Genomic DNA, 22,748 nt, shown 5'->3' with positions numbered 1-22,748 from the left:
AAAAGCAATAACTCCAAGGTAGCTTCTGATCTTGAGTGATGGTCTCAATGACAAAACTTACTCGTTGTGATTTAAGTTATAGAATTCCTTGTGTATATCTGGACAAAGAACTTGTGGTATTACTGTATTTATACATATCACATGGTTGTCTACTTAGTCAGACGTTATACATATTGATTCTGTTTTATTGATGGGGATGTTTAGATTTGTTGTTTCTGTCCACTGAATGGACGTATGATTCTCCTATGTAAGGGCTATTTTTTTTTTTGTTTTTTAAATGATGCATGAAGTGGATTATATGCAAATGATTGTCTGGAATGTGGCATGTGTATTAGTTTATTTCTATTGCTTTCTCTGTCCAGAAGACGTGTTGTCATGTCTATCTGTTGATGTTGGTTGTGTTCCTAGACCATCTTATATTTAACTTGGAAGAACATACCTCTTTTGTTGTTTTCACTGAAATTATATGTGGAGCCAACCTGTGTGCTAATTCTGCAATTGATTTCTTGGTTTATTTCTGTTGGTTGAAGGAGAGGTTTCTCTCTGACATCATTCCTAGGGAGTGTTACTTTGGAGGTTAGGATTTTAGCCTTGGCTTTGATAGGATTAGTCACATGTCTTTTACTCTATACATGTATTTGCTCTTTTTAGCTTCTGATATGAAATAAAATTTTTGGTCATTCAAAACACTGCATCAAGCATCACCAGTCTGCAAGTCATTTATCTGCATCACCTTTATTGTTTTGTGTAGTATAGGATTGGAATTCTTCATAAGTTGTGAGGCTTATAGGAAAAGGCATTGATTGAGTTCAACCCAGTCTGGTTCTTAATATGTAGATTTGCCATCTGTTTCAAGGAAATTTTTTAGGAATTGTATGTCCAGGCTTAAATGGATGTATTTATTGTTGAGTCACTGTGGGATATTAGATTGACAGACTTGTCCTTTAATGGTCGGATTTTAGTCCTTCCTAATATCATTAAATTAGGTTGATTAGGATAGTCAAGATAATGAGTATCTAATCACAGATCTTCTTTCTGTTTATAATTCAGTTCTTATATTCTGGCTCTTGTTCTCCTTTTATTTTTAATGTTTTGAAACATTGGAATGTTCTTTGGTATCATGCTATGTTGTTCCTTTCCCCCCCTCCCAATATCTATTTCTTCTGGGTGGCATTCTTGTTAGAACCTTGGGGAATTAAATCCTCTGCTGCATCTCCATAAATACCCTGTTGAGAAATAGAAACAAGTGCTTTCCAAATGATAAAAGCGACAATTATCTGGTTCATGAATGCTCTTGTTTGAGCAGGGTTTAACTTTAGTGAATGTGTTACGAATTCAGATTGGTTAGTTTCCTATGGTTTTTCAGGTGCTTGGTTCATCAATGTTATCTTTTCATTTATAACAGTTCTATCGTTGTACTAAATATTTAATTCTTTATGTAGTCCAGTACCTGTATTTGATTCTACAGAATATTCACATATTTATATGTTTCAGTCCAATGCTGTTCTTGGATGCATTGGACATGGAAAGAAGACCACTCTCTTATGTTAGAATCAGAAGTGGCATTGAACTCTTCTATACCTTGACACACCCAATCACAGGGTGTATGAAAGTAATATGTTGCTTTGGAGTTAAATTCTAGTGAGGAAAGACCAAACTGGTAAAACTTGTCCCAGTTGACAGCTAAAAGTTTAGTTGGACTGCTTGAAGCAACTTGAGTATGCTCTCTAGGGAGGTGATTCAAATTTGAGTGCAGTCACATATGGTACATAGATGTCAATGATGTTCCTACTAATCCTTCACTAACTGGCAGATCAGCATTCTGCCCTTTCTCTCTCTCTGCATGACTGTATGCACAAACATGTGTGCTCGCATGCTTGTATGATGAATTTTATGAGTTAGCAAGTAATTTTGAGGTTTTTACAGTAAAATAGAAAGGGGATTGGGAGATTAGACTCCTTTGCCTGCAGTAAGTAATTGAAATTGCTGTCTGGGTGCAATCACTAGTTTCTTTCGAAATCATTCATAATATTAGGAGCCTGATTAGTTCATAAGAGAAATGGGATACTCCAGAAGTTGGCTTCAAATGGGAAGGGGAAAAAGTCCAAATGGAAATTTCCATGTTTGGTGGAAAATATTTCTTTCTCGGATTACAGATGGTTCTGATGAATATTTAGCATCTTACTGTATTGTCCCAAGCTGCTTCGTATGAATCTAAATCAGGGCAAGCATTCTACCTTATTTTGGATTTTGTTGTCTAAAGTTTTAGCTGAGATGTAGATTTAGAATATCATACAGTAGAATATGTCCCAAAGAGTGAATATAAACAAGGAATGGAACCGATATACCACAGGGTTAGTGAAGTAAGAGAGTGAATAGTGCTGTTAAGGAAAAACTAGTTGTCCTGGTAGAACTAGGAATGTTGGAAAAAAGTGTATACGATTGGTGGATAAAAAATTGAACTTCTATGGGTTTAAAGTGGTAAACGATTGGTGGTTTTTTTGTGAAAAACCAGAATATCAAAGAGAATAGTAGGTTGGCTAGGGTCTTTTGGTTGGGCTTATATGGACTGGAGTTGGAGTGAGGTGGGTTGATTTGGATTTGAGGACACGATTAGGTTGTCAGGTTAATTGTTTCTAGATTGGAAAAAACAGGTTAAGAGATGGCTGGTCATCAGTATTCAGAGTCTGAAAGTAGAGAATAAAATAGAAAAAGAACAGAAGACTAAGAGAAGTAGGGAGATGAATCTTTGTGGCAGTGGCTTTTCTTCTTGGGTCTTCTTTAGTCAGTCTGTCAGATTTCTTTGTGGTACAATTAGCTTTTCTGCATTTGAGCATGAAGGAACCTCAACCTGAGAGGAGAGGCCAAAGAAAAAGACCTGACAAAGAGAGGTATGTTCAGATTGGTAATTACAATTTACAAAGGTACTCTCCCAAAATCCTAATTGTCCCACTTCACACTTTGAATTCCAGAATGTATAAAATTACAAATTCATCTGAAGGATAGCCAGCCTTTTTTTTTTTTCTGGATATTTTTGTTTAACACAAGAACCCACAAGTTTCCCTTCAATCCATCAAATATGCCCTTAATCTGCACCCAGAAGCCCAATTTTGAAATTCTTAGCGTCTGAGGCCTTGTATGTGTTCCTTTCTTTGTCCGATGTTTCTTTTCTTTTGAGGTTTCTGTGTAGGTGGCGGGAGTGGAATGGCTGTCTGTTATTGTTGTCTTAGTGGCTTGTATTCCTATTGAAAGGGTTTTAGGGTGAAGTTAATAAGCTACAGTTTTGATAGAAATTAAGTTGTTTGTAATGTAGCTAGTGTAGCTGCACAAAAGTTACATTGATCATCAGTTGTCTTTGTTCTATTTGAGACTGCTTCATGACATTTTCGATTCTTTCTTCATAAATTTATTTAATGAGCTCTGTATGACCAAAAATGTTTGCATCTAGGTGTGGTTGGTAGATCATGGAAAACGGCTCACATATAGGTTCAGCAGAGCAGGATTCGGCTGAAGAACTTCCATCTCTTTTCAAATACTTAGCATCCAAAACAGTGGCTGGATTTGATAACATTGAAGAGAGTGGTAGCCCAAATCCTCAGTTTCAACGAACTGGGATCCCAACTTCCAGTCCTCCACCTGATTGTGCATTAACTAAAGTAAGTTATACCTTTGATAAGGATTAGGCCCTTAAATTTATTTCCTTGTACCATGGTTAACCTCAGAAGGGCTAGTGTTAATGAAAAAGCTTTTGAAGGATACTGAGATTTAAAACCATGTCTTCACTGGATCTGTTGCAGTACTTGAAAAAAAAAAAAAAAAACTAGTATGCCTGAACAAGAATGTATTATAATTTACGATAAGATTATACACCAATTATCATACTATAAAAGGAGTACTAAAAGCACCATTTGAACATGTCATACTTGTTATGTAACCTCAGAATGTTGATAAAACTTGTTTGCTTGTGTTAAAATGTGGTCCACAAGGGAATTTAAATAACAACATTGATGTTGAACTTTTGTGTTCTCACTATTTATTTGTTTGTACAGGGAATAAAAATGACTGATTGCCAGAGCCCGTTTTATGCATCTCCAGCTTTTGACTCAAAACAGATACATCCTATCTCTACCAGCATGCCGCCTTCTCCTTATGGGCATCATGTAGGAAGCACAAAAAGAGTTCTCTTCAGGGATAGAGAAGGAGCAAGTGTCAACAATGGGATTGTAGAACCTCCTGCTATAGCTGTTGGCACTGAACAACTTAAACAGGAAAAGTGTCGTTCTCAGCCCATGCAATCAAGTACTCCATATGCTGAGGCAGTTTCGAATGGAAAATTCTCCAATTTCTCTGGCCAGCAAAGAAGGAACCCAAGGATTGATAGGCTTAATGGCAGACATTATGATTCTTTTAAAACTTGGTCTGGGAAACTTGAGAGGCAGATAACACATTTACGGGGAAAGCCGTGTGAACCTAAACCAGATGACAGTGCTCAGAATCCTGAGATTGAGGCTTTACCTGTGTATCGGTACTTCGATGCCTTAGAAGGGCCTGAATTGGATACGCTTAGGGTATGTGTTCTTATCTTTGTTTTGTTCAGTCAAGCATTTACACCCTCATTCAATTTTTTTTGTCTTCTTTAAGCATTGATATTTTTTTAGAAAAATGATTAATTGCATTTACTTTTGGTGAACTATTACTATCACAAGGGTCTACTTTTCCAAACATCACAAGACATCTATTCTGCAACATGGACAGATGATGTGTCCATTACAACTGTTAGAGAGAACATGGTCTAGAATAGCTGTGTCAAATTTCAAAGTCTAGTTTAATCAATTACCTCCGTGTAGCGACATGCATGTGTACCAGTACTCTGGCCATTACTGTGCACTCTCACAACTCTAAGCAGGAACAGACAGTTTAGATAGGAAAAACCAGGAAAATAGACAACTCAGATCTGTCTTGTGATTTCTGAAAATGTCAAAAACACTTGTGACACCAATAACTACCCTTAGCACATCTCTTGTTATGTACCTGGTATATGCCAACTAACTATTAGATACGAGGTAACATGTATGCATATTGGATATATGTTGGACCATATTTGGCAATGTTCTTTACCATTCAACCGTGGGAGATGAATGGAGTTAACAAAACCTAAAGCTCTAGGCTCAAATTTTGACTAAAAGGTGTGCCTCGTGCTTTCGTCAATTCAAGATAATGTTCATCACACTCCATATGATCAATAGTAAATCTTCCTAATATTTTTCCCATTATCATTTCTATTGTCTTTGTTGCTATATTATCTATTTTATATTGTTGAGATCTGTGTTAATTTTTCTTTTCCCCCTCCTAACCCTAACGATCATTGATAGATGATGACAGATAGAAGCTATTCTAAATTGGAAAAAGAATACTAAATAATGGCTATTTTTCTCCTTTGTTTTCAGGATTCAGAGGAGTTGGTCCTTCCAGAAGACAAGAAGTGGCCATTCCTTCTCCGTTACCCAATCAACTCATTTGGTATCTGCCTTGGAGTTAGTAGCCAAGCCATCCTGTGGAAAACCCTGGCTACCTCTGCATCCACTAAATTCCTCCACATAAGCCTGACTGTCAACCTTGTCCTTTGGTGTATCTCTGTTGCTCTTATAAGTGTTGTTTTCTCCATCTATCTTCTGAAAGTGATACTTTACTTTGAAGCAGTCCACCGTGAGTACTACCACCCTGTCCGTGTCAACTTCTTCTTTGCACCATGGATAGCCTTACAGTTCTTAGCTATTGGAGTCCCACCCGCACTTGTCAAAGACCTGCACGCTTCTCTCTGGTACATTCTCATGATCCCAATCTTCTGCCTTGAGCTTAAAATCTATGGACAGTGGATGTCAGGGGGTCGGCGAAGGCTCTCAAAGGTGGCCAATCCTTCAAATCATCTCTCCGTTGTTGGAAACTTTGTGGGAGCATTGCTGGGTGCATCTATGGGGCTGAAGGAAGGGCCTATCTTCTTTTTTGCCATTGGATTGGCTCATTATGTGGTCCTATTTGTAACTCTCTACCAAAGGCTTCCAACAAATGAGACACTGCCAAAGGAGCTACATCCGGTGTTTTTTCTCTTTGTTGCTGCACCCAGTGTTGCTTCTATGGCATGGGCAAGGATTCAGGGGGCATTTGATTATGGGTCAAGGCTTGCATACTTCATTGCTCTGTTCCTTTATTTCTCTCTGGTTAGTTTCTCTACCTCTGTTGTGCTCCACACAAGCACATGGATATCTCTATGGTTGCTTCTTAAGGGACCAGCTGGTGAGACATGCAGGAAAAGTCTGTTCTCTACCAGGAGATATCTATGGCTAAAAGTAGTTCTACATAGAAACTGGATGATACGTCACCAAGACATTTGGTTTTGGCTTAAATACTTTTTCTTTGAAAGATTCCATAAAACATGCCTTGATTTTTTGTGTTTTCTTTGTCCTGATTTCACAGGCTGTTCGGATTAATTTCTTCCGAGGTTTCAAGTAAGACATGATTTTTATTTTCTAGTGAGCTCTGATCTTCCACCCATGTCATATGTTGGAGCCACCTTTCTGATGTTCATTTGTATCCCTATGTCATAGGTTCTCACTTGCATGGTGGGCCTACACTTTCCCAATGACCGGGGCTTCAATTGCCACCATTAGGTACTCAAATGAAGTCACTAATCTAGTGACGCAGTCTCTCTCAGTCATTCTCTCAGGTATTTCGACCCTCACAGTTACAGCTCTGCTCATCTCCACTGTCATCCATGCATTTGTGCTGCGAGACCTCTTCCCGAACGATATTGCCATTGCCATTACGGACAGAAGGCCTAAAACAGGCAAGAAACGGGGCCATAAGAGATCTGAAAGTCAAGACACTAAAGACATTGAAGCTGATTTCAAATCAAGGAAAGATTGCAAAGACATTGAAGCCTCTCTGAATCCACTAGTTAGTACAGGCATTGCTGTTTTTTGTCAGGCTACCATCCAAAAAGTATGATCTGGGTCATGGTGGTTAGTATCGTATGAGGTCCAATTACTTTTCTCTACTGCGTGTCCTGATACCAGCTTGGTTCAATCTTCTTCACTCTGACTAACTAGCGGGATGGTCAGCGAGTTTTGGAAATTGAGGGTATGTCGAAGAAGACAGTGTTGTGTTCTCCTCTGCCAATGTATTTTATTGAAATACTCTGTAGATTATTTTTTCTACTCCATTTAAGAGGCCAATACGAAAGGTAAACAGAAGACGGAATAGAGGATCCGGATTGAGTTCTAAGCATCGTTGTCAAGGTGTGCCTTGTTGGTGTTGCCTTGCATCCAAGTGCCCTCCAATGCCTTGGGTCTCCTACATGCCGTGACAGCTACAGTTCTAAGGTCCATAACACAGCTCAGCTTCATGGATTGCTGCTGCCAGGGTTCCAGCTTTCACTTACAGCATATCCTACTCCAGAGTTTGAAGATGATTTACATGGTTCAGGTTGCAAACTGTTGTGAGTGGTTTAGACTGGTGCCATTACTAGATTGTTCAACTGACACTGGGCAAGGAAATCCAGAGAACCTTGCAGCCAGAGGTTGAAGATGATCGAGATTTTTTTCAGGTTGTGAACAGTCACAAATAGTCATCCAGAATTGTCACCGGTAGATTGTCGATGGAAATCAGGTGCATTCAATCCATAGGTTGACAATGATGCACATGTTCATCTTGCAAACTGTCATGAGTGTGGAGTCATCCAGAATGGTGTCATCCCTAGATTGTTAACTCAAATCGAGTTGGAAATGAGTTAATGTCTTGAAACCAAAATATTACCTGCATCTTGATCTATACTTTAAATATAATTATTAAGGTGAAGATATGGCTACTATTTTGAACATCATTGTGTCCACAATCCAATTTTTGGATTATCTATTTGAAATACTCTCATTCCATATTGTTCTGAAAACTGTTGGCTCCAGCTCCATTTGGTTGCAAGGGAAATAAAGGGAAGTGAAGTGAAATTTAAAACATAAGGTTGGTGGTGGCAGGATGCGCTGCCAACTTATTCTCTTGTCCTTTAATTATAGCAACAGATCTGACACGAAGTTATTATGAACCATCAATTGATTTTTACTTCATCATCGGTTCCGGTTCCTGGCTTTTAGGGTGAAAGCCTCACGGCCACTCCTGCTGCTACATTCGTCCCTTCCCCCACCCACTCTCTCCCCAATCCACTGTGACTCCTGCAGCCCCCCCTCCTCTCTCTCTCCTCCAATGTGAACCCCGAGCACCCCCTCCCCAGTTTTCCATTTCAATTTCAGGAGCTCTGTCAATTTGGTTCTATCGACGGTCGCCCCTCCATCTCTGTTTGAGATATAAGGTCCAAGATATTGGAACAGAAGAAGAGAGAAGACGAGTAATCGAGATTCGGATCATTGAAGCCATAGATTTGAGGGGAAGGTGGGATGCCGTGGATGGAATGGTATCTGTTGATGGGTTATGGAAGGGGGAGGGGAAAGGGAACTGAACTTGAACATCATTCTTCAGCTATAACAAAATAAGAAAGAAGAACCGGAGAGGATGAAGAAGGCTGAGCAGTGCAGAGAGAACCCATATCGTCTTCCACTAGGGGAGTGCACAAGAGGCAGAGGCCAGGGGCCTGCTTGAAGGACTGCAAAAAGCAAGATCTTTAAGCATTGACAACGTCAACATTTGGACTAACTGTGAGGATTTGGTGACTTGGCTCAATCAAGGATCGTGCCAATGGCCATGGGAGATCTTCACTATTTTATTAGACATTAAAGCTCTTTTGAACACCATTAATATTGTATATATTAACAATAAGGATAGATCATATGTTGAACCAACTCACAAACTCGCTACTAATGCCAGAATCAGTAAACGTAGAACAGATGTAGATGAGAATGTAATATCCTTTATTTCTCTTTAATGCATCTTTTTATTACTACCAAAAAAAAAACAAAAAGAACAGAATACAGTTATAAAACTTGGTTAAAGGGCCCCTCTACTCGTCCGGATGCCTGGTGAATTTTTTATGTTCGTTCATTCTATATAACAGCAGAAATGAAGCAACAACTGAACAGATCCTCAAACCTGTCGAACTTCCGTCAACATATCCAGCCAAATCCATGAGGTTTAATTCCAGAAACAGGACTTAGTCTTCACAGGTGAGATTGCACAGCACCCAACCCAACTGTGACTGAAGCAAAGCTGGAGATGAAGAAGAAAGGGTTTCAAGAATTGGTCCTTTTGAGGTGGACCATCACTGGCAAATCAACTGTTCTCTCTCTTTTCCTTTAATTTTGTTCTTCTTTCCCCCCAAACAGGAATGCCCATTCTTAGGATGGTGGATTCTGATAGGCAAGTTATACTTTGGATTCCAACAAGGGCACATATTTATCAAGCATTGATATAACAACTTCAAATTCCATAACTTGCTTCTCTATCAAATCGATCAAGTACACATATTCAGTGCAATGTGTATGAGACATTTAGATGCTGACCATTAAATCTCTCTACAGGATTTAATCTGGTCAGAAGCTTCCCATCTAACTTTCCACAAAAAGAAACATTGCACTTTTTCTTAACTTGATATCTGTTCTCTGTTTCTTATGGAACACTACAAGCTGCTTTGTCAGGCTTGAAGCTGCGCCATAGTTGACATAAACTTACGGTTAAACCCACCTTCTCACCAGTAGTCTCCACAGGAGCATAATCCATCCTTGAAGTGATGAAATCTATTTGCATCCCGAATAACTATCTCTCTGTTCACAATCTTAGATATAAGCTTGGCTGCTGAATGACAGTTAACACATGCGCGGAGGTTCTTTGTTATCCTAAGAGTTGTTGCAGGAGGTGTACTGATAAGGCCGTAAGCAATGGCTAGCCTTTCACTGTGATTACAAAGAGTGTACTCTATTTCTTCATGGTTCAAGTCATGCAAGACAGAGCCTGTGTCTGGAACAAATCCAGCCTCCTTCAACCTCCTCTCTAGCCTCTCAAGCTCCAAAAAGATCTCCTTTGATCTTGGGTGCGACTTGTCTCCAACCCTGAAGGCCTGAAGCTTACCATTGAACTCAATCATACTATAGCCGAGATCTTTACACAGTCCTTTCTCTCTCATCATTACTCGGACCTTCGCTACACGGTCCCACAACCTGACTGAAGCATAAAGATTTGAAAGCTGCACATAGTGCCCTGCATTTAATGGGTCTAATGAGAAAACACGTTCTGCAGCATATTCTCCCAGTGAAACATGGCGATAGATCTTGCATGCACTCAAGAGGGCACCCCATACAGTAATACCTGGTTCAATAGGCATGTTTGTGATGAATTTATACGCCTCATCTAAATACCCTGCACGACCAAGAAGGTCAACCACACAAGCATAGTGTTGATGCCGAGGCACAATCCCATGGTCTTGTTGCATACGGTAAAAATACTCCCAACCCTCTTGTACAAGGCCTGAATGATTGCATGCCAAGAGGAGTCCAAGAAAGGTTACATCATTCGGTTCCACCTGGGCATGCTTCATCAAATTGAAAAGATCAATGGCTTCGCGAGCTCTACCATGCAAGCCATATCCCACAATCATGGCACTCCAGACCACCACATCTTTATCTGGAGTGCAATCAAATACTTTTCGTGCAAACTCTATGCTTCCACATTTTGCGTACATGTCAATAAGAGCTGTATTAACAAAAACATCGTTTCTGTATTCAGTTCTATCAATGTACTCATCCATCCATCGTGCTAAATCAAGTGAACCTACTTGGGCACAGGCTAAAACCACAGCACGTACAGTGACAGAATCTGCTTTAATGCCCTTGTAGGTCATCTTACGAAAAACCTCCACAGCTTCATCAGCATAACCATTCTTTGCAAACCCAGATATCATTGCATTCCACAGAATTACATTTGGCATCTCCATTTGATCAAACAAAGATTTAGCAACCGTTACTTCCCCACATTTCGCATACATAGATGTAAGTGCAATGAGCAAGTCCGGTTCCATTTCTAGCCCCATTTTAAGGACAATACTGTGCACAGATTTCCCCTGTTCTAAGTCTTCGACATCAGTGTAAGCCTTAAGGACACTCACGAGAGCAATCCAGTCTAGTTTCACATCCAGCTGTCTCATCTGTCTAAAAATTCTCAAAGCTTCCAAAGGCTGTCCGTTCTGGGCATACCCAGAAATAATTGAAGTCCAGGAAACAATTGTTCTATCACATAATCGGTCAAACACAACTCTGGCCTGGTTGATCTCTCCACACTTGGCATATAATGCCACAAGACCATTCTGCACAAACACATCCGATTCAAACCCCTGTCTGAACATCTGGGCATGAATCCGAAAACCCATTTCGAGGGCTGATAGTCCACTGCAAGCTTTGAGCACATAAGGTAGTGTGAACCTATCTGGGCTCACCCCTCGGGACTGCATTCTCGAATACATATCAAGAGCATCAGCAAACAAACTGTTTCGAGAATAACCCCTTATGATCGAATTATACAGGAAGATATTCGGTTCGGGAATTTTCTCGAACATCTCACGGGCATGATGAATTTCCCCCATATTTGCACTAGCGTGAACGAATTTGGTAGCTAAGAAGTTGCTCTCTTGCAATCCGGACACGATAAGCTGGGCATGGATTTGGAGTAGATGAGCTTTATGGGTTGAATTATCTAATAGGGAAGAATAGTACATATCGACATCAAGGCCGGCGGTATAGTTTTCTTCGTCCAAGAAATCCAGAGGCAAAGGTGACGAGGAAGAAAAGCGTTTCCCGAATTCAAGCAATACATTCTTTGAAAGCGCTAGGATTGGCAGTTTGGCTGGAAATGGGGGAAACAGAGATGAATAATGGGAGATTCTTCTGGTAACCATAAGATTCAGACCCATGTCAATTGTCGCGTCACATGCTTTTTCTCTCTCTCCTCCACTCACTACTTGAACTATCTATAGATTCATTGAAGATCATAGATAGAGCACACCATCGAAACGCAGAGATGAACTTTGAATGTTTGAGCTTGAGTTTGTTCAGTACTCTTTCTTCAATTCTCATTAATTTGGGGCTCGGCCTTGCCATTTCCCAACCCACTTTCGTCGATTCTTACTGCACGGGACTTTATTATAACGACACTGACCTCCCATTTGGAGCAAACGTAAACCTTCTCTCTTCTCCATCCTCAAACGCTTCTTTATCCACCAACATTAATGGATTCTACAACTCCACCATTGGCGCCCGAGATCAAGTCTATGGTTTATTCATCTGCAGAGGCGATGTTGCACACAACACTTGCCAAATTTGCGTCAAAACCGCTGTTTTCTAAAGAGAGATCACTCTCCTTTAACCGGGCAGGTCAAACTTCTAGTTGGACCTTCAAGGAGCATTGAATAGCAGGGTTTTAAAACACGGAATCGGTATGGAATCGGTCATTGGTGATTCCGATTCGGTCCAAATCGGTGCTAAAAAAAAACCCTAGAATCGGTTATCAGATTTAAAAAAAATAATAAATTTTAATTTAAATACGCACACTCCTAAAATGGACTTAATATTCCAGGGTAGGCTTTCAAATGGACAAGAGGTAGCTGTGGAGAGACTCTCTAGAAATTCGACTCAAGGTGAAGTGGAATTCAAGAATGAGGTCGCCTTAGTAGCCAAGCTTCAACATAGGAATCTTGTTAGATTGCTAGGTTTCTGCTTGGAAGGAAAGCTGTTGATCTATGAGTTCGTCCCCAACAAAAGTCTCGATTGCTTCTTATTTGGTTTGTCTATCTCTTACTGTCTCCACTATTTCTTTCATACCATCCCTCTAGCAGTTGATCACTGTATTCATTGATAACCATAACTATGCAGACTTACTGCATTTGTACACACATTTGAGCTCCAAGTTAATCACAAAGTCATCTGTGATTTTGATGTTGAAGCAGACACACAACACACTTCCTCAGCCCAGACAGCCTGCAGTTTCTATGGGGAGAACAAGACTTGAAGAAAATTGTACTCCTTTGACTCCAAAAGTTCATTCAGTAAACGAGGTCACTCTTTCTGGCTTTTCACCCCCGATGAGGAATCCACAGATCTCTAACTTGCAATTTAATGGTTGTAAAAGTGCATGGTATTTTGTGAAAGCACAATTTTGGGCAAAAGGGTTCGATCAGGAGGAGAAGAAACTTCAAATCTTTATATAGGATGGTTAGATTTGATATAGTGGATAGTAAGGACAAGGAAGGGACTAAAGGATATGTCAACTGTAGCTTTCCTTGAAAGAGTTAGAGCTCTAATAAGGTTGGTTCAGTGAACTCTGTGGTGGTGGTGGTGGTAGTAGAACTAGAGTTTGCAGTAGTGGCATTTTGGTGAGTGGATTGGTTGCCACTAATATTACAACTCCTTCCACTCTTAAAGTCATTTACTTTCACCCAACTTCTCATGAGTCACAATCCATCTACTATTGTAACTGTTTCTATTTTGTAACAACCTCTTCCATATTTTCTGGGTTCATTCACATATCAACCCTTTGTAACTTGTATATATTTATTTGTCAATGAATTATTAGTATACAAACACATAAGTTCACCTTCATTCGAATTCTGTAAAAAGTCCTTTATCTTTCTGTTCCTCAAGTTTCAGTTCAATGGGAGTAGTACTTCAGGTTTGAATGCTTATTTTCTATAAACTGAATTCCTCTGCATCAGCTCCTCCACCATTATTAACAGAAAAGAGAATCTCAAGCATCCATGTATTTTGCATTCTTAGCCATTAGGCTTATTGTACCTACCCACCCATTGACCATCCATGTATTTTGCATTCTTTTTATGAGCCATAAATGACCCCAAAAATGAAAGCAAACTACACATCTGTATTTAGTGCTCGGGCAGTTTAATGTTTGTGTTAAAATAAAGTGGGGTCCTACTCAAAAGCTTAAGGATAACCATAATATATTAAAACACATCAAAGATTCTTGATTACCAAGGTCCGACTTTAACTCTATAATTTCCAATATTTGATCAACACTCCTCATCACGTGTAGCTTTGGCATTAGACTTGATTCTGATACCATATTAAATAGGGTTAATTTCACGGACACCCTCTGTAAGTATATGAAATATCACGGAGATACCAAACTTTGGAAAAATATCACGAACTACCCTTATATTTTATGTTTTTATTTCAACTTAGTCCACTCCGTTAGGTCTGTGCAATTAAGTTGTTGTTAATTCTTTTATAATGGTGAAATTACCCTTACCACAGGATGAACTTATCATAATACCCTTTAAGGGTAAAATCCATTTAATGCATAATACACATTAGTAGGCTATACGATAGTGATGCCACATGGCCGTCACATATCTTAACTTCATTCTATTTATGGGATGGAAGAGTAAAATATGCCATGTTGTATGTAAAGAAAACTTAGCTTCATCCTATTTTTGAGACAGTAGAGTAAAAGCCATTTAATGCATAATACACATTCGTAGGGTATTTATACAATTATATATCTTTTGCTTGGACCACAATACTACTAAGGTTTTGGGCTTTTACGGATCATGGTTGGCATGAAGGATCCCAAGATGGGAACTATTTTTGTTCTCTTCGTGATATATTTAGTGATGTCAAAGAGTGGAGCGGAAGGAGTTAGAAGTCAATCCAAAAAACAAGAAGATGATGGTGATCTTGATGTGGAGATGCAACTCAAGCTTCTTAACAAACCAGCAGTGAAGTCCATACACGTATGTTCTTGCAAAGGAATTCAACCTATGTTTAAGTTAAACACATGTTTTTAAATTTTTACTCCTCCTTTTTTTCTTTTCTTTTTTTTTTTTCTTTTTTCGGTCTAAGTTAGTTGGGCAAATTTTTGGTAGATGAATCACATAGCTAAAAGATATCAAAAGTATCGAAGACGTACGTACATGATGGCTGAACGCGGTTTAATTTCAAAACTCAAAATCATCAAATTCTTGTTTCAAATCGGAATCAGCCACTCTTGATCCCGATGATTACATCCGCCGATTCCTGCAATATTCCTCATTTTGAATCCCCCATATGCACTTGGTTCCTCATTTTTGGTTATATATGTTCCCCGGCCTCTTTTATTGATTAAAATGACAGAAAATCAATGAAACTTATCTCTTATAGTAGGATAGATCTACAAGTGTTTTGAATACAAAAATTAAATACATAACTAAAATTTGTTTCTGCAGACTGACTATGGAGATATTTATGATTGCGTGGCTATCAAGAAGCAACCAGCATTTGATCACCCCTTACTCAGAAATCATACCATTCAGGTATCATGTTTTTGATATCTCAACTACCAATGAAGCTATTTTGTATTTGGTCTTACATGATTTTCTTTTAGGCCAAATTGTTCTTTGTGCCGGGGCGCACTTGGGGGTGGGCGAAATGATTACCCTGCCCCCTGAATGGTAGGCCTATGTGTCGGGGCACAGGCTGTGCTGTGGCACAGATCGAGAACATCGAGATCAACCCTTTTTCCTTTTATCTAATTATGTGTACTAAGTAGGTAGTTTAAATATGTTTACAGATGAAACCCACTTCCTTTCCAATAGGGTTGGGGTTGATTAAGAAAGAATTATCAAAATCCAAACCTTCAAATATTGGAGTAAAGGGTATTAGTAGCAGGTGTCCACCAGGGACAGTCATAATACGGTGGACTCGAAAGGAAGATATAATAAGGATGGGGGGGATCAAATCTCAATCTCAATCTCAAGTAAGAAAATATCCCAGAAATAGCCATCATCAGCTCACAAAAGGAAACCCTGGATATCATGTAAGTGTCTAATAATTGCTTAATTTTAGTTAATTATTATTCCCATTTGAATTTTTTTATTATTTAATTTCTTATATAAATTATCTTCTATTTCAGTTTGCAGTACTTGAAATAAGAGAATCAAATATGAAGTATTATGGCGGGCAAATAAAATTGAGCATAAATCAACCAAATGTTTATTCAATCAACCAATTCAGTGAAGCAGTATTATGGATTAACAATGGGCCTTATGATCAAATCAACAGTATTCAAGTTGGATGGACAGTAAGTAATTTTATTTATCTTATCTTAATTAACACATTTAGTTTACGAACCTATTATATGTCAGCATGCATTTTTTATCGAGGATCCAGATCCTCTACTGCCCAGACATGGTGTTGCGTGCAATGATCGCCTTACCCCCACTCGGGCAAGGCGTTTGGGCAGGGGTAAGGTGAATATTGCACGCAGCACCGTATCTGGGCAGCACGGTCATGCCGACCAGCTCGGCAGTAGAGGATCCAAATTGCTCAATCGATCACGGTGTTTTTTATTTTTAATGGGAAATGAGCGCTAATAATGTTTAAATTTTTTTATTTTTTGTAATTTTTTTTTTTAGGTTAATCCAAAGTTATATGGTGATAATAGAACTCGAATATTTTCTTTTTGGACGGTACGTAATTAATTAAGTTTGAAATTAAGCAGCTGGTGCTGGTTTGATGTGCAAAATGTTATTGACTATTAATTTAGGTATCATTTACGTACCTGACGTCACATAATACTTGTTTTGTTTGTATTTGTATTTGTATTTGAGCATGCATGCAGGCGGATGGATTTCACAAGATAGGTTGTTATAATCTCCTCTGCCCGGGTTTTGTACAAGTCAGCCGTAGGAGGACCTTGGGTCAACCCTATACTGGAATTTCCGTATACGGGGGAGAACACTATGATGATGATTTTCTTGTGTTCAAGGTATACTGCTATATATACTTGGGTTCTTAATTAAGATTTACTACGTACGTTCTGTACATATATATATATATAGGATCCAAAAACTGGAAATTGGTTGTATGTAATGGATTTAGATGGACGAGGAAAGGGTGAGCTTGTGGGATATTGGCCATCATCTCTATTCACAACCTTAAGAGACTTTGCATCTACGATAACAGCTGGTGGGGAGGTGTATTGTTATGAACCTAGATCTGGGGAGGAAATGATCCGGCAGGTCGGACCAATGTTACGTCTCTGTGACATAGAATTAGAAAATAGACGAAGGAGAAAGGGGACGAGGGAGAACAAGGGAAGAGATAGAAGAAGAAGACGAAGAAGAGATAGAATTGAGTGGAGATTGAGAATTAACTATTCATTTTCTCTTACATGGGGTACTCGCCCCTATTTAACCATCTACCCCAACTTGCTTATCCATCTAGCATATTGACCCATCTACCCCTAATAGACTAACCCAACACATTACTCATCTACCCCTAACAGACTAACCCAACATAATAACCCATCTACCTATGATCATAACATGTATAGCCCTACAAATGAAGGTACCAATCCTCAGATGGGGGATGGGCATTTACCAGATGAAGAACTATTCGACGATCGTTATGCAGCTTCTGCCATTAGGTTACAATTCGTGAATAACAAAAATTTCATGAAGGATCCTGATTATAATTTATTACATGTTAATATTATGGATAATCCTGATTGTTATAGGGCAGAACTCTGGACTCCTTACACTACCGAGTGGTATAATTCCATCTTATTTGGAGGACCAGGTGGTACTGGTTGTGGCCATTAATTAGTATGTAATATTGTTAATTATTAGAAGAATATTGAGCTTTTGATCAGTCTCTATCATCATTAAAAATAATAGTAATAATAATTAAGTACTTGATTTTCATAATAGTTTTAGTTTTCATATATCATTGATGTAATTAAGTACCTGATTTTCATAGCTCTCTGTCTTCTTCTTCTTGAGTTATATAGGAGAACCTCATAAGAAATCTCTTGATAAATTATCATATTCAGAAGCTCTCCTTTCAGATTCCCACCAGGCCACTGTGTTGATTGAACCCCTAAGGGACTGTAAAATAACCATGAAAACTCAAATCAATCATAAGTTATAGAAATACATAAATTTAATGATGATATCTCTCATGAAGTGAAGATGCCCCCTCTCTTGATCATTTTTCAAAATTATTTTCATTCTTTTCCGAGATGAACGATTATTTAAATTTTGATCTTTTATTTAATTTAATCTTGTAGGAACTAAAAGTGTAGAGACTAGGCTTAATTTGTAGAAAGCTAGGGTTTCAAACTGAAAATTTTGGTTGACATGGGAGATTGATAAAGATGTTAACACAAACATCAAGAAATACAAAACAAAGCAAGGATGACAAAGAGATTTAACGTGGTTCAAACATCAATGTGATGTGCTACGTCTACGGGCAAAGCTGAAGATAAGAGTACTTTAATGGAGATCTCTCAAGAGGATTGAGCTCCTCTCCAGGGAACCCAGCATGCCAGCTGGGGGTATCCAATCGTTGGGTTGTGCCACACACATCCCTAGGCATGCACCGAGATGTGTGCGGCACAGCCGAACCCTTGGATGCCCCCTGAGCACTCGCTGAGCGTTGAGCTCCCTGGAAAGGATCCGGATCCCTCTCAAGAAAACCCAAACAATGCTCCAAGTACTCTCTTCTCAAAACCCTAATATGAAAGCCCCAAATCTCTCTCTCTCTCTCGACACGGTACTGCTCTCTGTTTCCTTCTTCTTCCTTCTGATGTTTGAATTTGGGTTTTTTTTTTTTTTTGTGTTTATAAACAAGCAATTTTCGTTTCTATCTGAACACGACAGTTGTTTAGTAGTTCTGTTTGTTGATGGTTTAAAATGTTGTTAGTGACCGAAACACTAGAATCGGGATCAGTCACGATCATTTTCGAATTGAATCGACCGACCATTTCTGGTTGATCCCCATTTTAGAAAGAGTGTTCTCTCCTCACCATGTTTGAAGAGAAACTGGGTCCTTAATAATAAGGTCTGTTGCTTAAACCGAATGGTTATGGCCCTTCTTGTAAAGAACCAGTGCTCCAAACTGCACTAAAAGAGAGGAGACAGAGGAGTGAATTTTCCCTTTCCCTTTTCCATATAATATTGAAACTAAAAATACAGCTTTCCAACTGAAAACAAAGTAAAATTCCTCTTTCTGCAATTAAATGAGCTTGGATTTTACAAAAAAAATCACATTTTGTGCAATAGAGGGCCCTTCACCTGAAAGGCAAAAAAATTGAACTCATCTCCCTCTCAAACCCTTCAGTTTAGATGGTCCCAATAGTGCTTTGGTGTAGGCCATTGGCAGTGAAAGTAACTTCTTACCCTTCCCTACATAGGCTCTCTCTGTGAAATTGTTGTAGTCATTTTCTTCAATTGCATCTAAAATCTGCCGATATAGCAACAATGATGTCCATACCTGAAATTCCAGTTTCATTAAAAACACATTAACAAAGTTTTATGGGAATTTAGTTCTTTTATCAAGAACAAAAAAGATTTACTTCATACCGGCCATCTACTTTCTGGGTTCAACTCGTCCACACCCTTCTCAGCTTCATCAAAGAACATTCTTGCACGTTTAATCTGACTCCTCATGAAATTCCTCCACTTCTCAGTCACTTTCCCACGGAAGATGTCATCCTCAGAGAGGCCGGCACGTGCCAATTCATCCTGAGGAAGATATATCCTTCCTCTCCTAGCACTGATGTAAAGCAACCAGAGGAAAACCATGTGAGCAATACTGTGAATTGTTCCAAGATGATTCAGCAGTCATGGAGGGAGGATTTGAAAGAAAGCAACCAAAGGTCATGCAATAGAAAATATTTTAATCTTAGGTTCACAATTACAAGCTCTTTTAATCATATCCATATCTAGAAGAGAGGACACTTACTCTTCTCCAACATCCCTGAGAATGTTGGTGAGCTGATTAGCGATCCCAAGGGCTAATGCAGAGTTATAAACATTCTCTGTAGACGCCTTTGATGCCGGAGAAATCCCCATCACTGGAACGCTCATTAGTCCAACTGTACCAGCTACATAATAGCAGTAGAGATACAGATCATCGAAGTCCTTGTATCTAGATTTCTTCAAGTCTAGGCTCATCCCTTTGATCATGTCCTTAAAGGGCTGTTCATATAGAGAAGTTAAAATATTAATCCAAGCTATTTGCCCACTAGCATAAACTATAGAAGTATAATGATCAATTGCAATTGGAACTAATACAAGATTCTGTAGTTTCAAGGTACCTGAATGTCAACAGGGTATTTCGAAACAGTATCAGATAGAGCAGCATCATACATGTCATAAGGGCAGCCCTCAAAGAGGTCAACCAATCTTTGCTCCCATCGATCAAGAGCCTTCGGTGTGATATGTGCAGCATTAAGCCCATCCACAAGCTCATCTGTCCGCCGGCACCATACTGAACAGAAGCAATTTTTGAAAGAATTACAACCTAACCATATCATCCAGCAATTGCTAGACATTGGAACTGAAGCTCACAGTGATACCAGTTGCAAATGCAATGTACTAAAAAGAGAAAAATATCCAGATCTAAATGCTATGGTGCATGGATACACTCAGTATTTCGTTTGTTATTGTGCAGGATCAAGCTACTAGAGAACAAAACTTGGGATCAATCCCTGCAGGGAAGGGTTGAAGTTGGAAATATTCATATTGTTCATCAATTTGTTTGCCTAGCCGACCTCTCATTCAAGTAGAACAAGAATCATTTAATCATTTGCTGATAGAAATCAAGAATAGTTTCAACTTTCCTCTCAAAATCTTGCTACAATATAGGGATGAATAAAAAAAATTCATTAGAGAATGAGACTGTGGACAACAGAATTATATAATCAAAAGGATTCTCTTATTAAACATACCGTATATTGCCCACACGGCCCTTCTCCTCTCTGGTGTCATTAGTAATGTCCCTGAAAAAATTTAAAGAAATAGTTTGATTAAGTGATGTCCAGATCTTAAATTTGAAGTCCTCTCTAATGACTTCAACTTTTTAGCAGAAAAAATGAATTAGAAAACACCTTTATTTTTAGCTTCTGAAGTAATAAAAAGGAGGATAAAAAGGAACCAATGAATCTCATTAAGACCTAACACCAAACAGATACTCTGTCGTAGATCTGAATCTAAATATTTGACATCAAGGAACCAAACCAAACACTCAATACCATCTTCAATTCAAAAAGAGAACATAGCCAAAAAAAAAAAAAAATCATTCTATCTCAAAGGTCAAATCATTTCATTCTATAATATAATCAAATTCAGTTAGGAAGTCTTAATAAATCAAGTCATCTCCACTTTCCTTGACAAGAAACCATCCAAATATCCAATACCAGAAGCAGTAATGAAGCTCAGTTTACTAAGAACAAAAGAGTTGAAATGAAAAAAAACTATAGAGTTACAAGACGAGCAACAGAGAATAAACATAACAGGAAGAGAAGAAACTAAAAGTAAGTAAAGAAAAAGTACCCAAGTAAAATGTCTTCGCATACTCGGCACAGACCTCACCACATCGTTCATAAGCCTCGTTCAAAAGAGTCCGATTACTCAAGAAATCAGATTCCACAGGTCTCAAATCCACAGTTCTTCTTCTCCTCCTCTGTTCTCCGACCAAAGCTGCCTGCTGAATCACCACATCATAAACCATCTCTTCAGAAGATCTCAATGGATTCCCCACAGCAGTGGACGAAATCGACAACCCAGTTGAGAAACTCAAGCAAGGCCCACATTTCTTCCTCCCATCGCCAACATTTCTACCCATTAATCTAACAAAATTGGTTACATTCTCTTGAGGAGTAACCACCCAAAGAGCAACAGCAGACATCTCAACCACAGTGAATCGCTTATTTAGCTTCTCTCTCTCTCTCTCTCTTTCTTTCTCTTGAGTATTTTCTTTTGGTAACAGTCACCAGAAGTCGAGAAAAGAAAGAAGGTGGCTCAGAAAGTCGAAGGTTTTTGCTGGGGAGACCTTAAAGGGGGTGTTCTTTAATTGGATTATTTATATCAGTGAAGCCAAAGACTGACCCAATTCAAAGATTCCAGAGAAGCCGCAGAACCGTAGGTTTTTGATTGGATGCAACGGGCTATTGGGTTGTTTCTTATCAAAAAAAAGGGCTATTGGGTTGTTGCAGACGTGGACAAACAGAAGCTGCAAGGCGTGGCTCTGTCGTGTTCTACTACTCTCCTCTGCTTCATTCCCTGGTCAAGCTCCAAACGTCAAAACGCAGTAAAAGGTGTGGATCGAAATCCTTTGAGAAACATTTTATCAAAAAAAAAAACATCACATAAACACACAGATGGGGTCCGTTTCTGAATGACACTTGTGAGCTCAGGTGTCACCATGAAAATTGCAACCTCACCTCATTCACCCCTCATTTATGCACTTCAACTTCCTGAATCAGAATCATTCTAAATTTTCATTTTACAATCATGTGTCTTCAATCCTGATTCAGTCCTGGGAAATTACTTACTATAGATTTCTTTATTAAATCATATAAAATAAATTAAAAGAAACGGAGTTGACATTGTGATCAAGTGGTTACGGTTGAGTCTTTAGAAACAGTCTCTTCGCGGGAAGCAAGGGTAAGGCTGCGATTATGACCGTTTTCAAACCCTGCAGTGGCAGAACCCTCAATGCACTGGGTAGACTCTTTTAGACTTGTCATTTTGGGATGAGAAAAGCTTTCCTTTCTCGCATTGAGAAGGGTTCATCTATGACCTACCCATCTAGGTTTCATATTGAATAAAAATTCTTATAAAAAAAAATTTTGAATAAAAATTTCTTAGAATCACAATTGACGTCGGTGCTGATTCACAGATAGGTATGGGTGAAGGGTAACTTGATCTCACGAGATTGTATCTTCATGGGATTATAATGTCCTTTTCAACTTTATTTTTTTAA

General features: G+C 38.8%; 3 protein-coding genes and 1 long non-coding RNA gene across 6 annotated transcripts; 1 reads left to right on the top strand and 3 right to left on the bottom strand.

The window, feature by feature from the left end:
• Positions 1-466: 466 nt before the first annotated feature.
• LOC122651257 (S-type anion channel SLAH2-like) lies at positions 467-7,820 on the top strand. Of its 3 annotated transcripts, none has more exons than XM_043844563.1 (6): positions 467-576; positions 3,449-3,656; positions 4,050-4,568; positions 5,448-6,218; positions 6,475-6,506; positions 6,606-7,820. In XM_043844563.1, the coding sequence occupies exons 2-6, from the start codon at positions 3,465-3,467 to the stop codon at positions 7,003-7,005; spliced, it is 1,914 nt and encodes a 637-aa protein (XP_043700498.1). In that variant the 5' UTR covers positions 467-576; positions 3,449-3,464; the 3' UTR covers positions 7,006-7,820. The 3 variants fall into 3 exon arrangements, with proteins under 3 accessions (XP_043700498.1, XP_043700499.1, XP_043700497.1); XM_043844564.1 differs by lacking the exon at positions 467-576 and adding an exon at positions 611-796; XM_043844562.1 differs by lacking the exon at positions 467-576 and having other exon boundaries at positions 3,124-3,656.
• On the bottom strand, positions 6,108-6,435 carry LOC122651259. The gene is made up of 2 exons (XR_006331427.1): positions 6,326-6,435; positions 6,108-6,232 (listed from the first exon to the last, which is right to left on the bottom strand). It is a non-coding gene; the product is annotated as an uncharacterized LOC122651259 (long non-coding RNA).
• Positions 7,821-9,542: 1,722 nt separating the features above from the next.
• LOC122651256 (pentatricopeptide repeat-containing protein At3g12770) lies at positions 9,543-11,931 on the bottom strand. Its single transcript, XM_043844561.1, has one exon. It carries the CDS (start codon positions 11,900-11,902, stop codon positions 9,689-9,691), a length of 2,214 nt encoding a protein of 737 aa, XP_043700496.1. The 5' UTR covers positions 11,903-11,931; the 3' UTR covers positions 9,543-9,688.
• A 7,033-nt stretch (positions 11,932-18,964) lies between these two features.
• Positions 18,965-21,714, bottom strand: LOC122652537 (phytoene synthase 2, chloroplastic-like). The gene is made up of 6 exons (XM_043846310.1): positions 21,317-21,714; positions 20,713-20,763; positions 20,080-20,252; positions 19,725-19,960; positions 19,343-19,535; positions 18,965-19,253 (listed from the first exon to the last, which is right to left on the bottom strand). Exons 1-6 carry the CDS (start codon positions 21,669-21,671, stop codon positions 19,077-19,079), a joined length of 1,185 nt encoding a protein of 394 aa, XP_043702245.1. The 5' UTR covers positions 21,672-21,714; the 3' UTR covers positions 18,965-19,076.
• Positions 21,715-22,748: the final 1,034 nt, after the last annotated feature.

This window comes from Telopea speciosissima, chromosome 2 (genome assembly GCF_018873765.1).
Source record: "Telopea speciosissima isolate NSW1024214 ecotype Mountain lineage chromosome 2, Tspe_v1, whole genome shotgun sequence".
Taxonomy (NCBI): domain Eukaryota; kingdom Viridiplantae; phylum Streptophyta; class Magnoliopsida; order Proteales; family Proteaceae; genus Telopea; species Telopea speciosissima.
The sequence above is the reverse complement of the archived record's forward strand: the minus strand, read 5'-3'. Positions and strand labels throughout refer to the sequence as shown.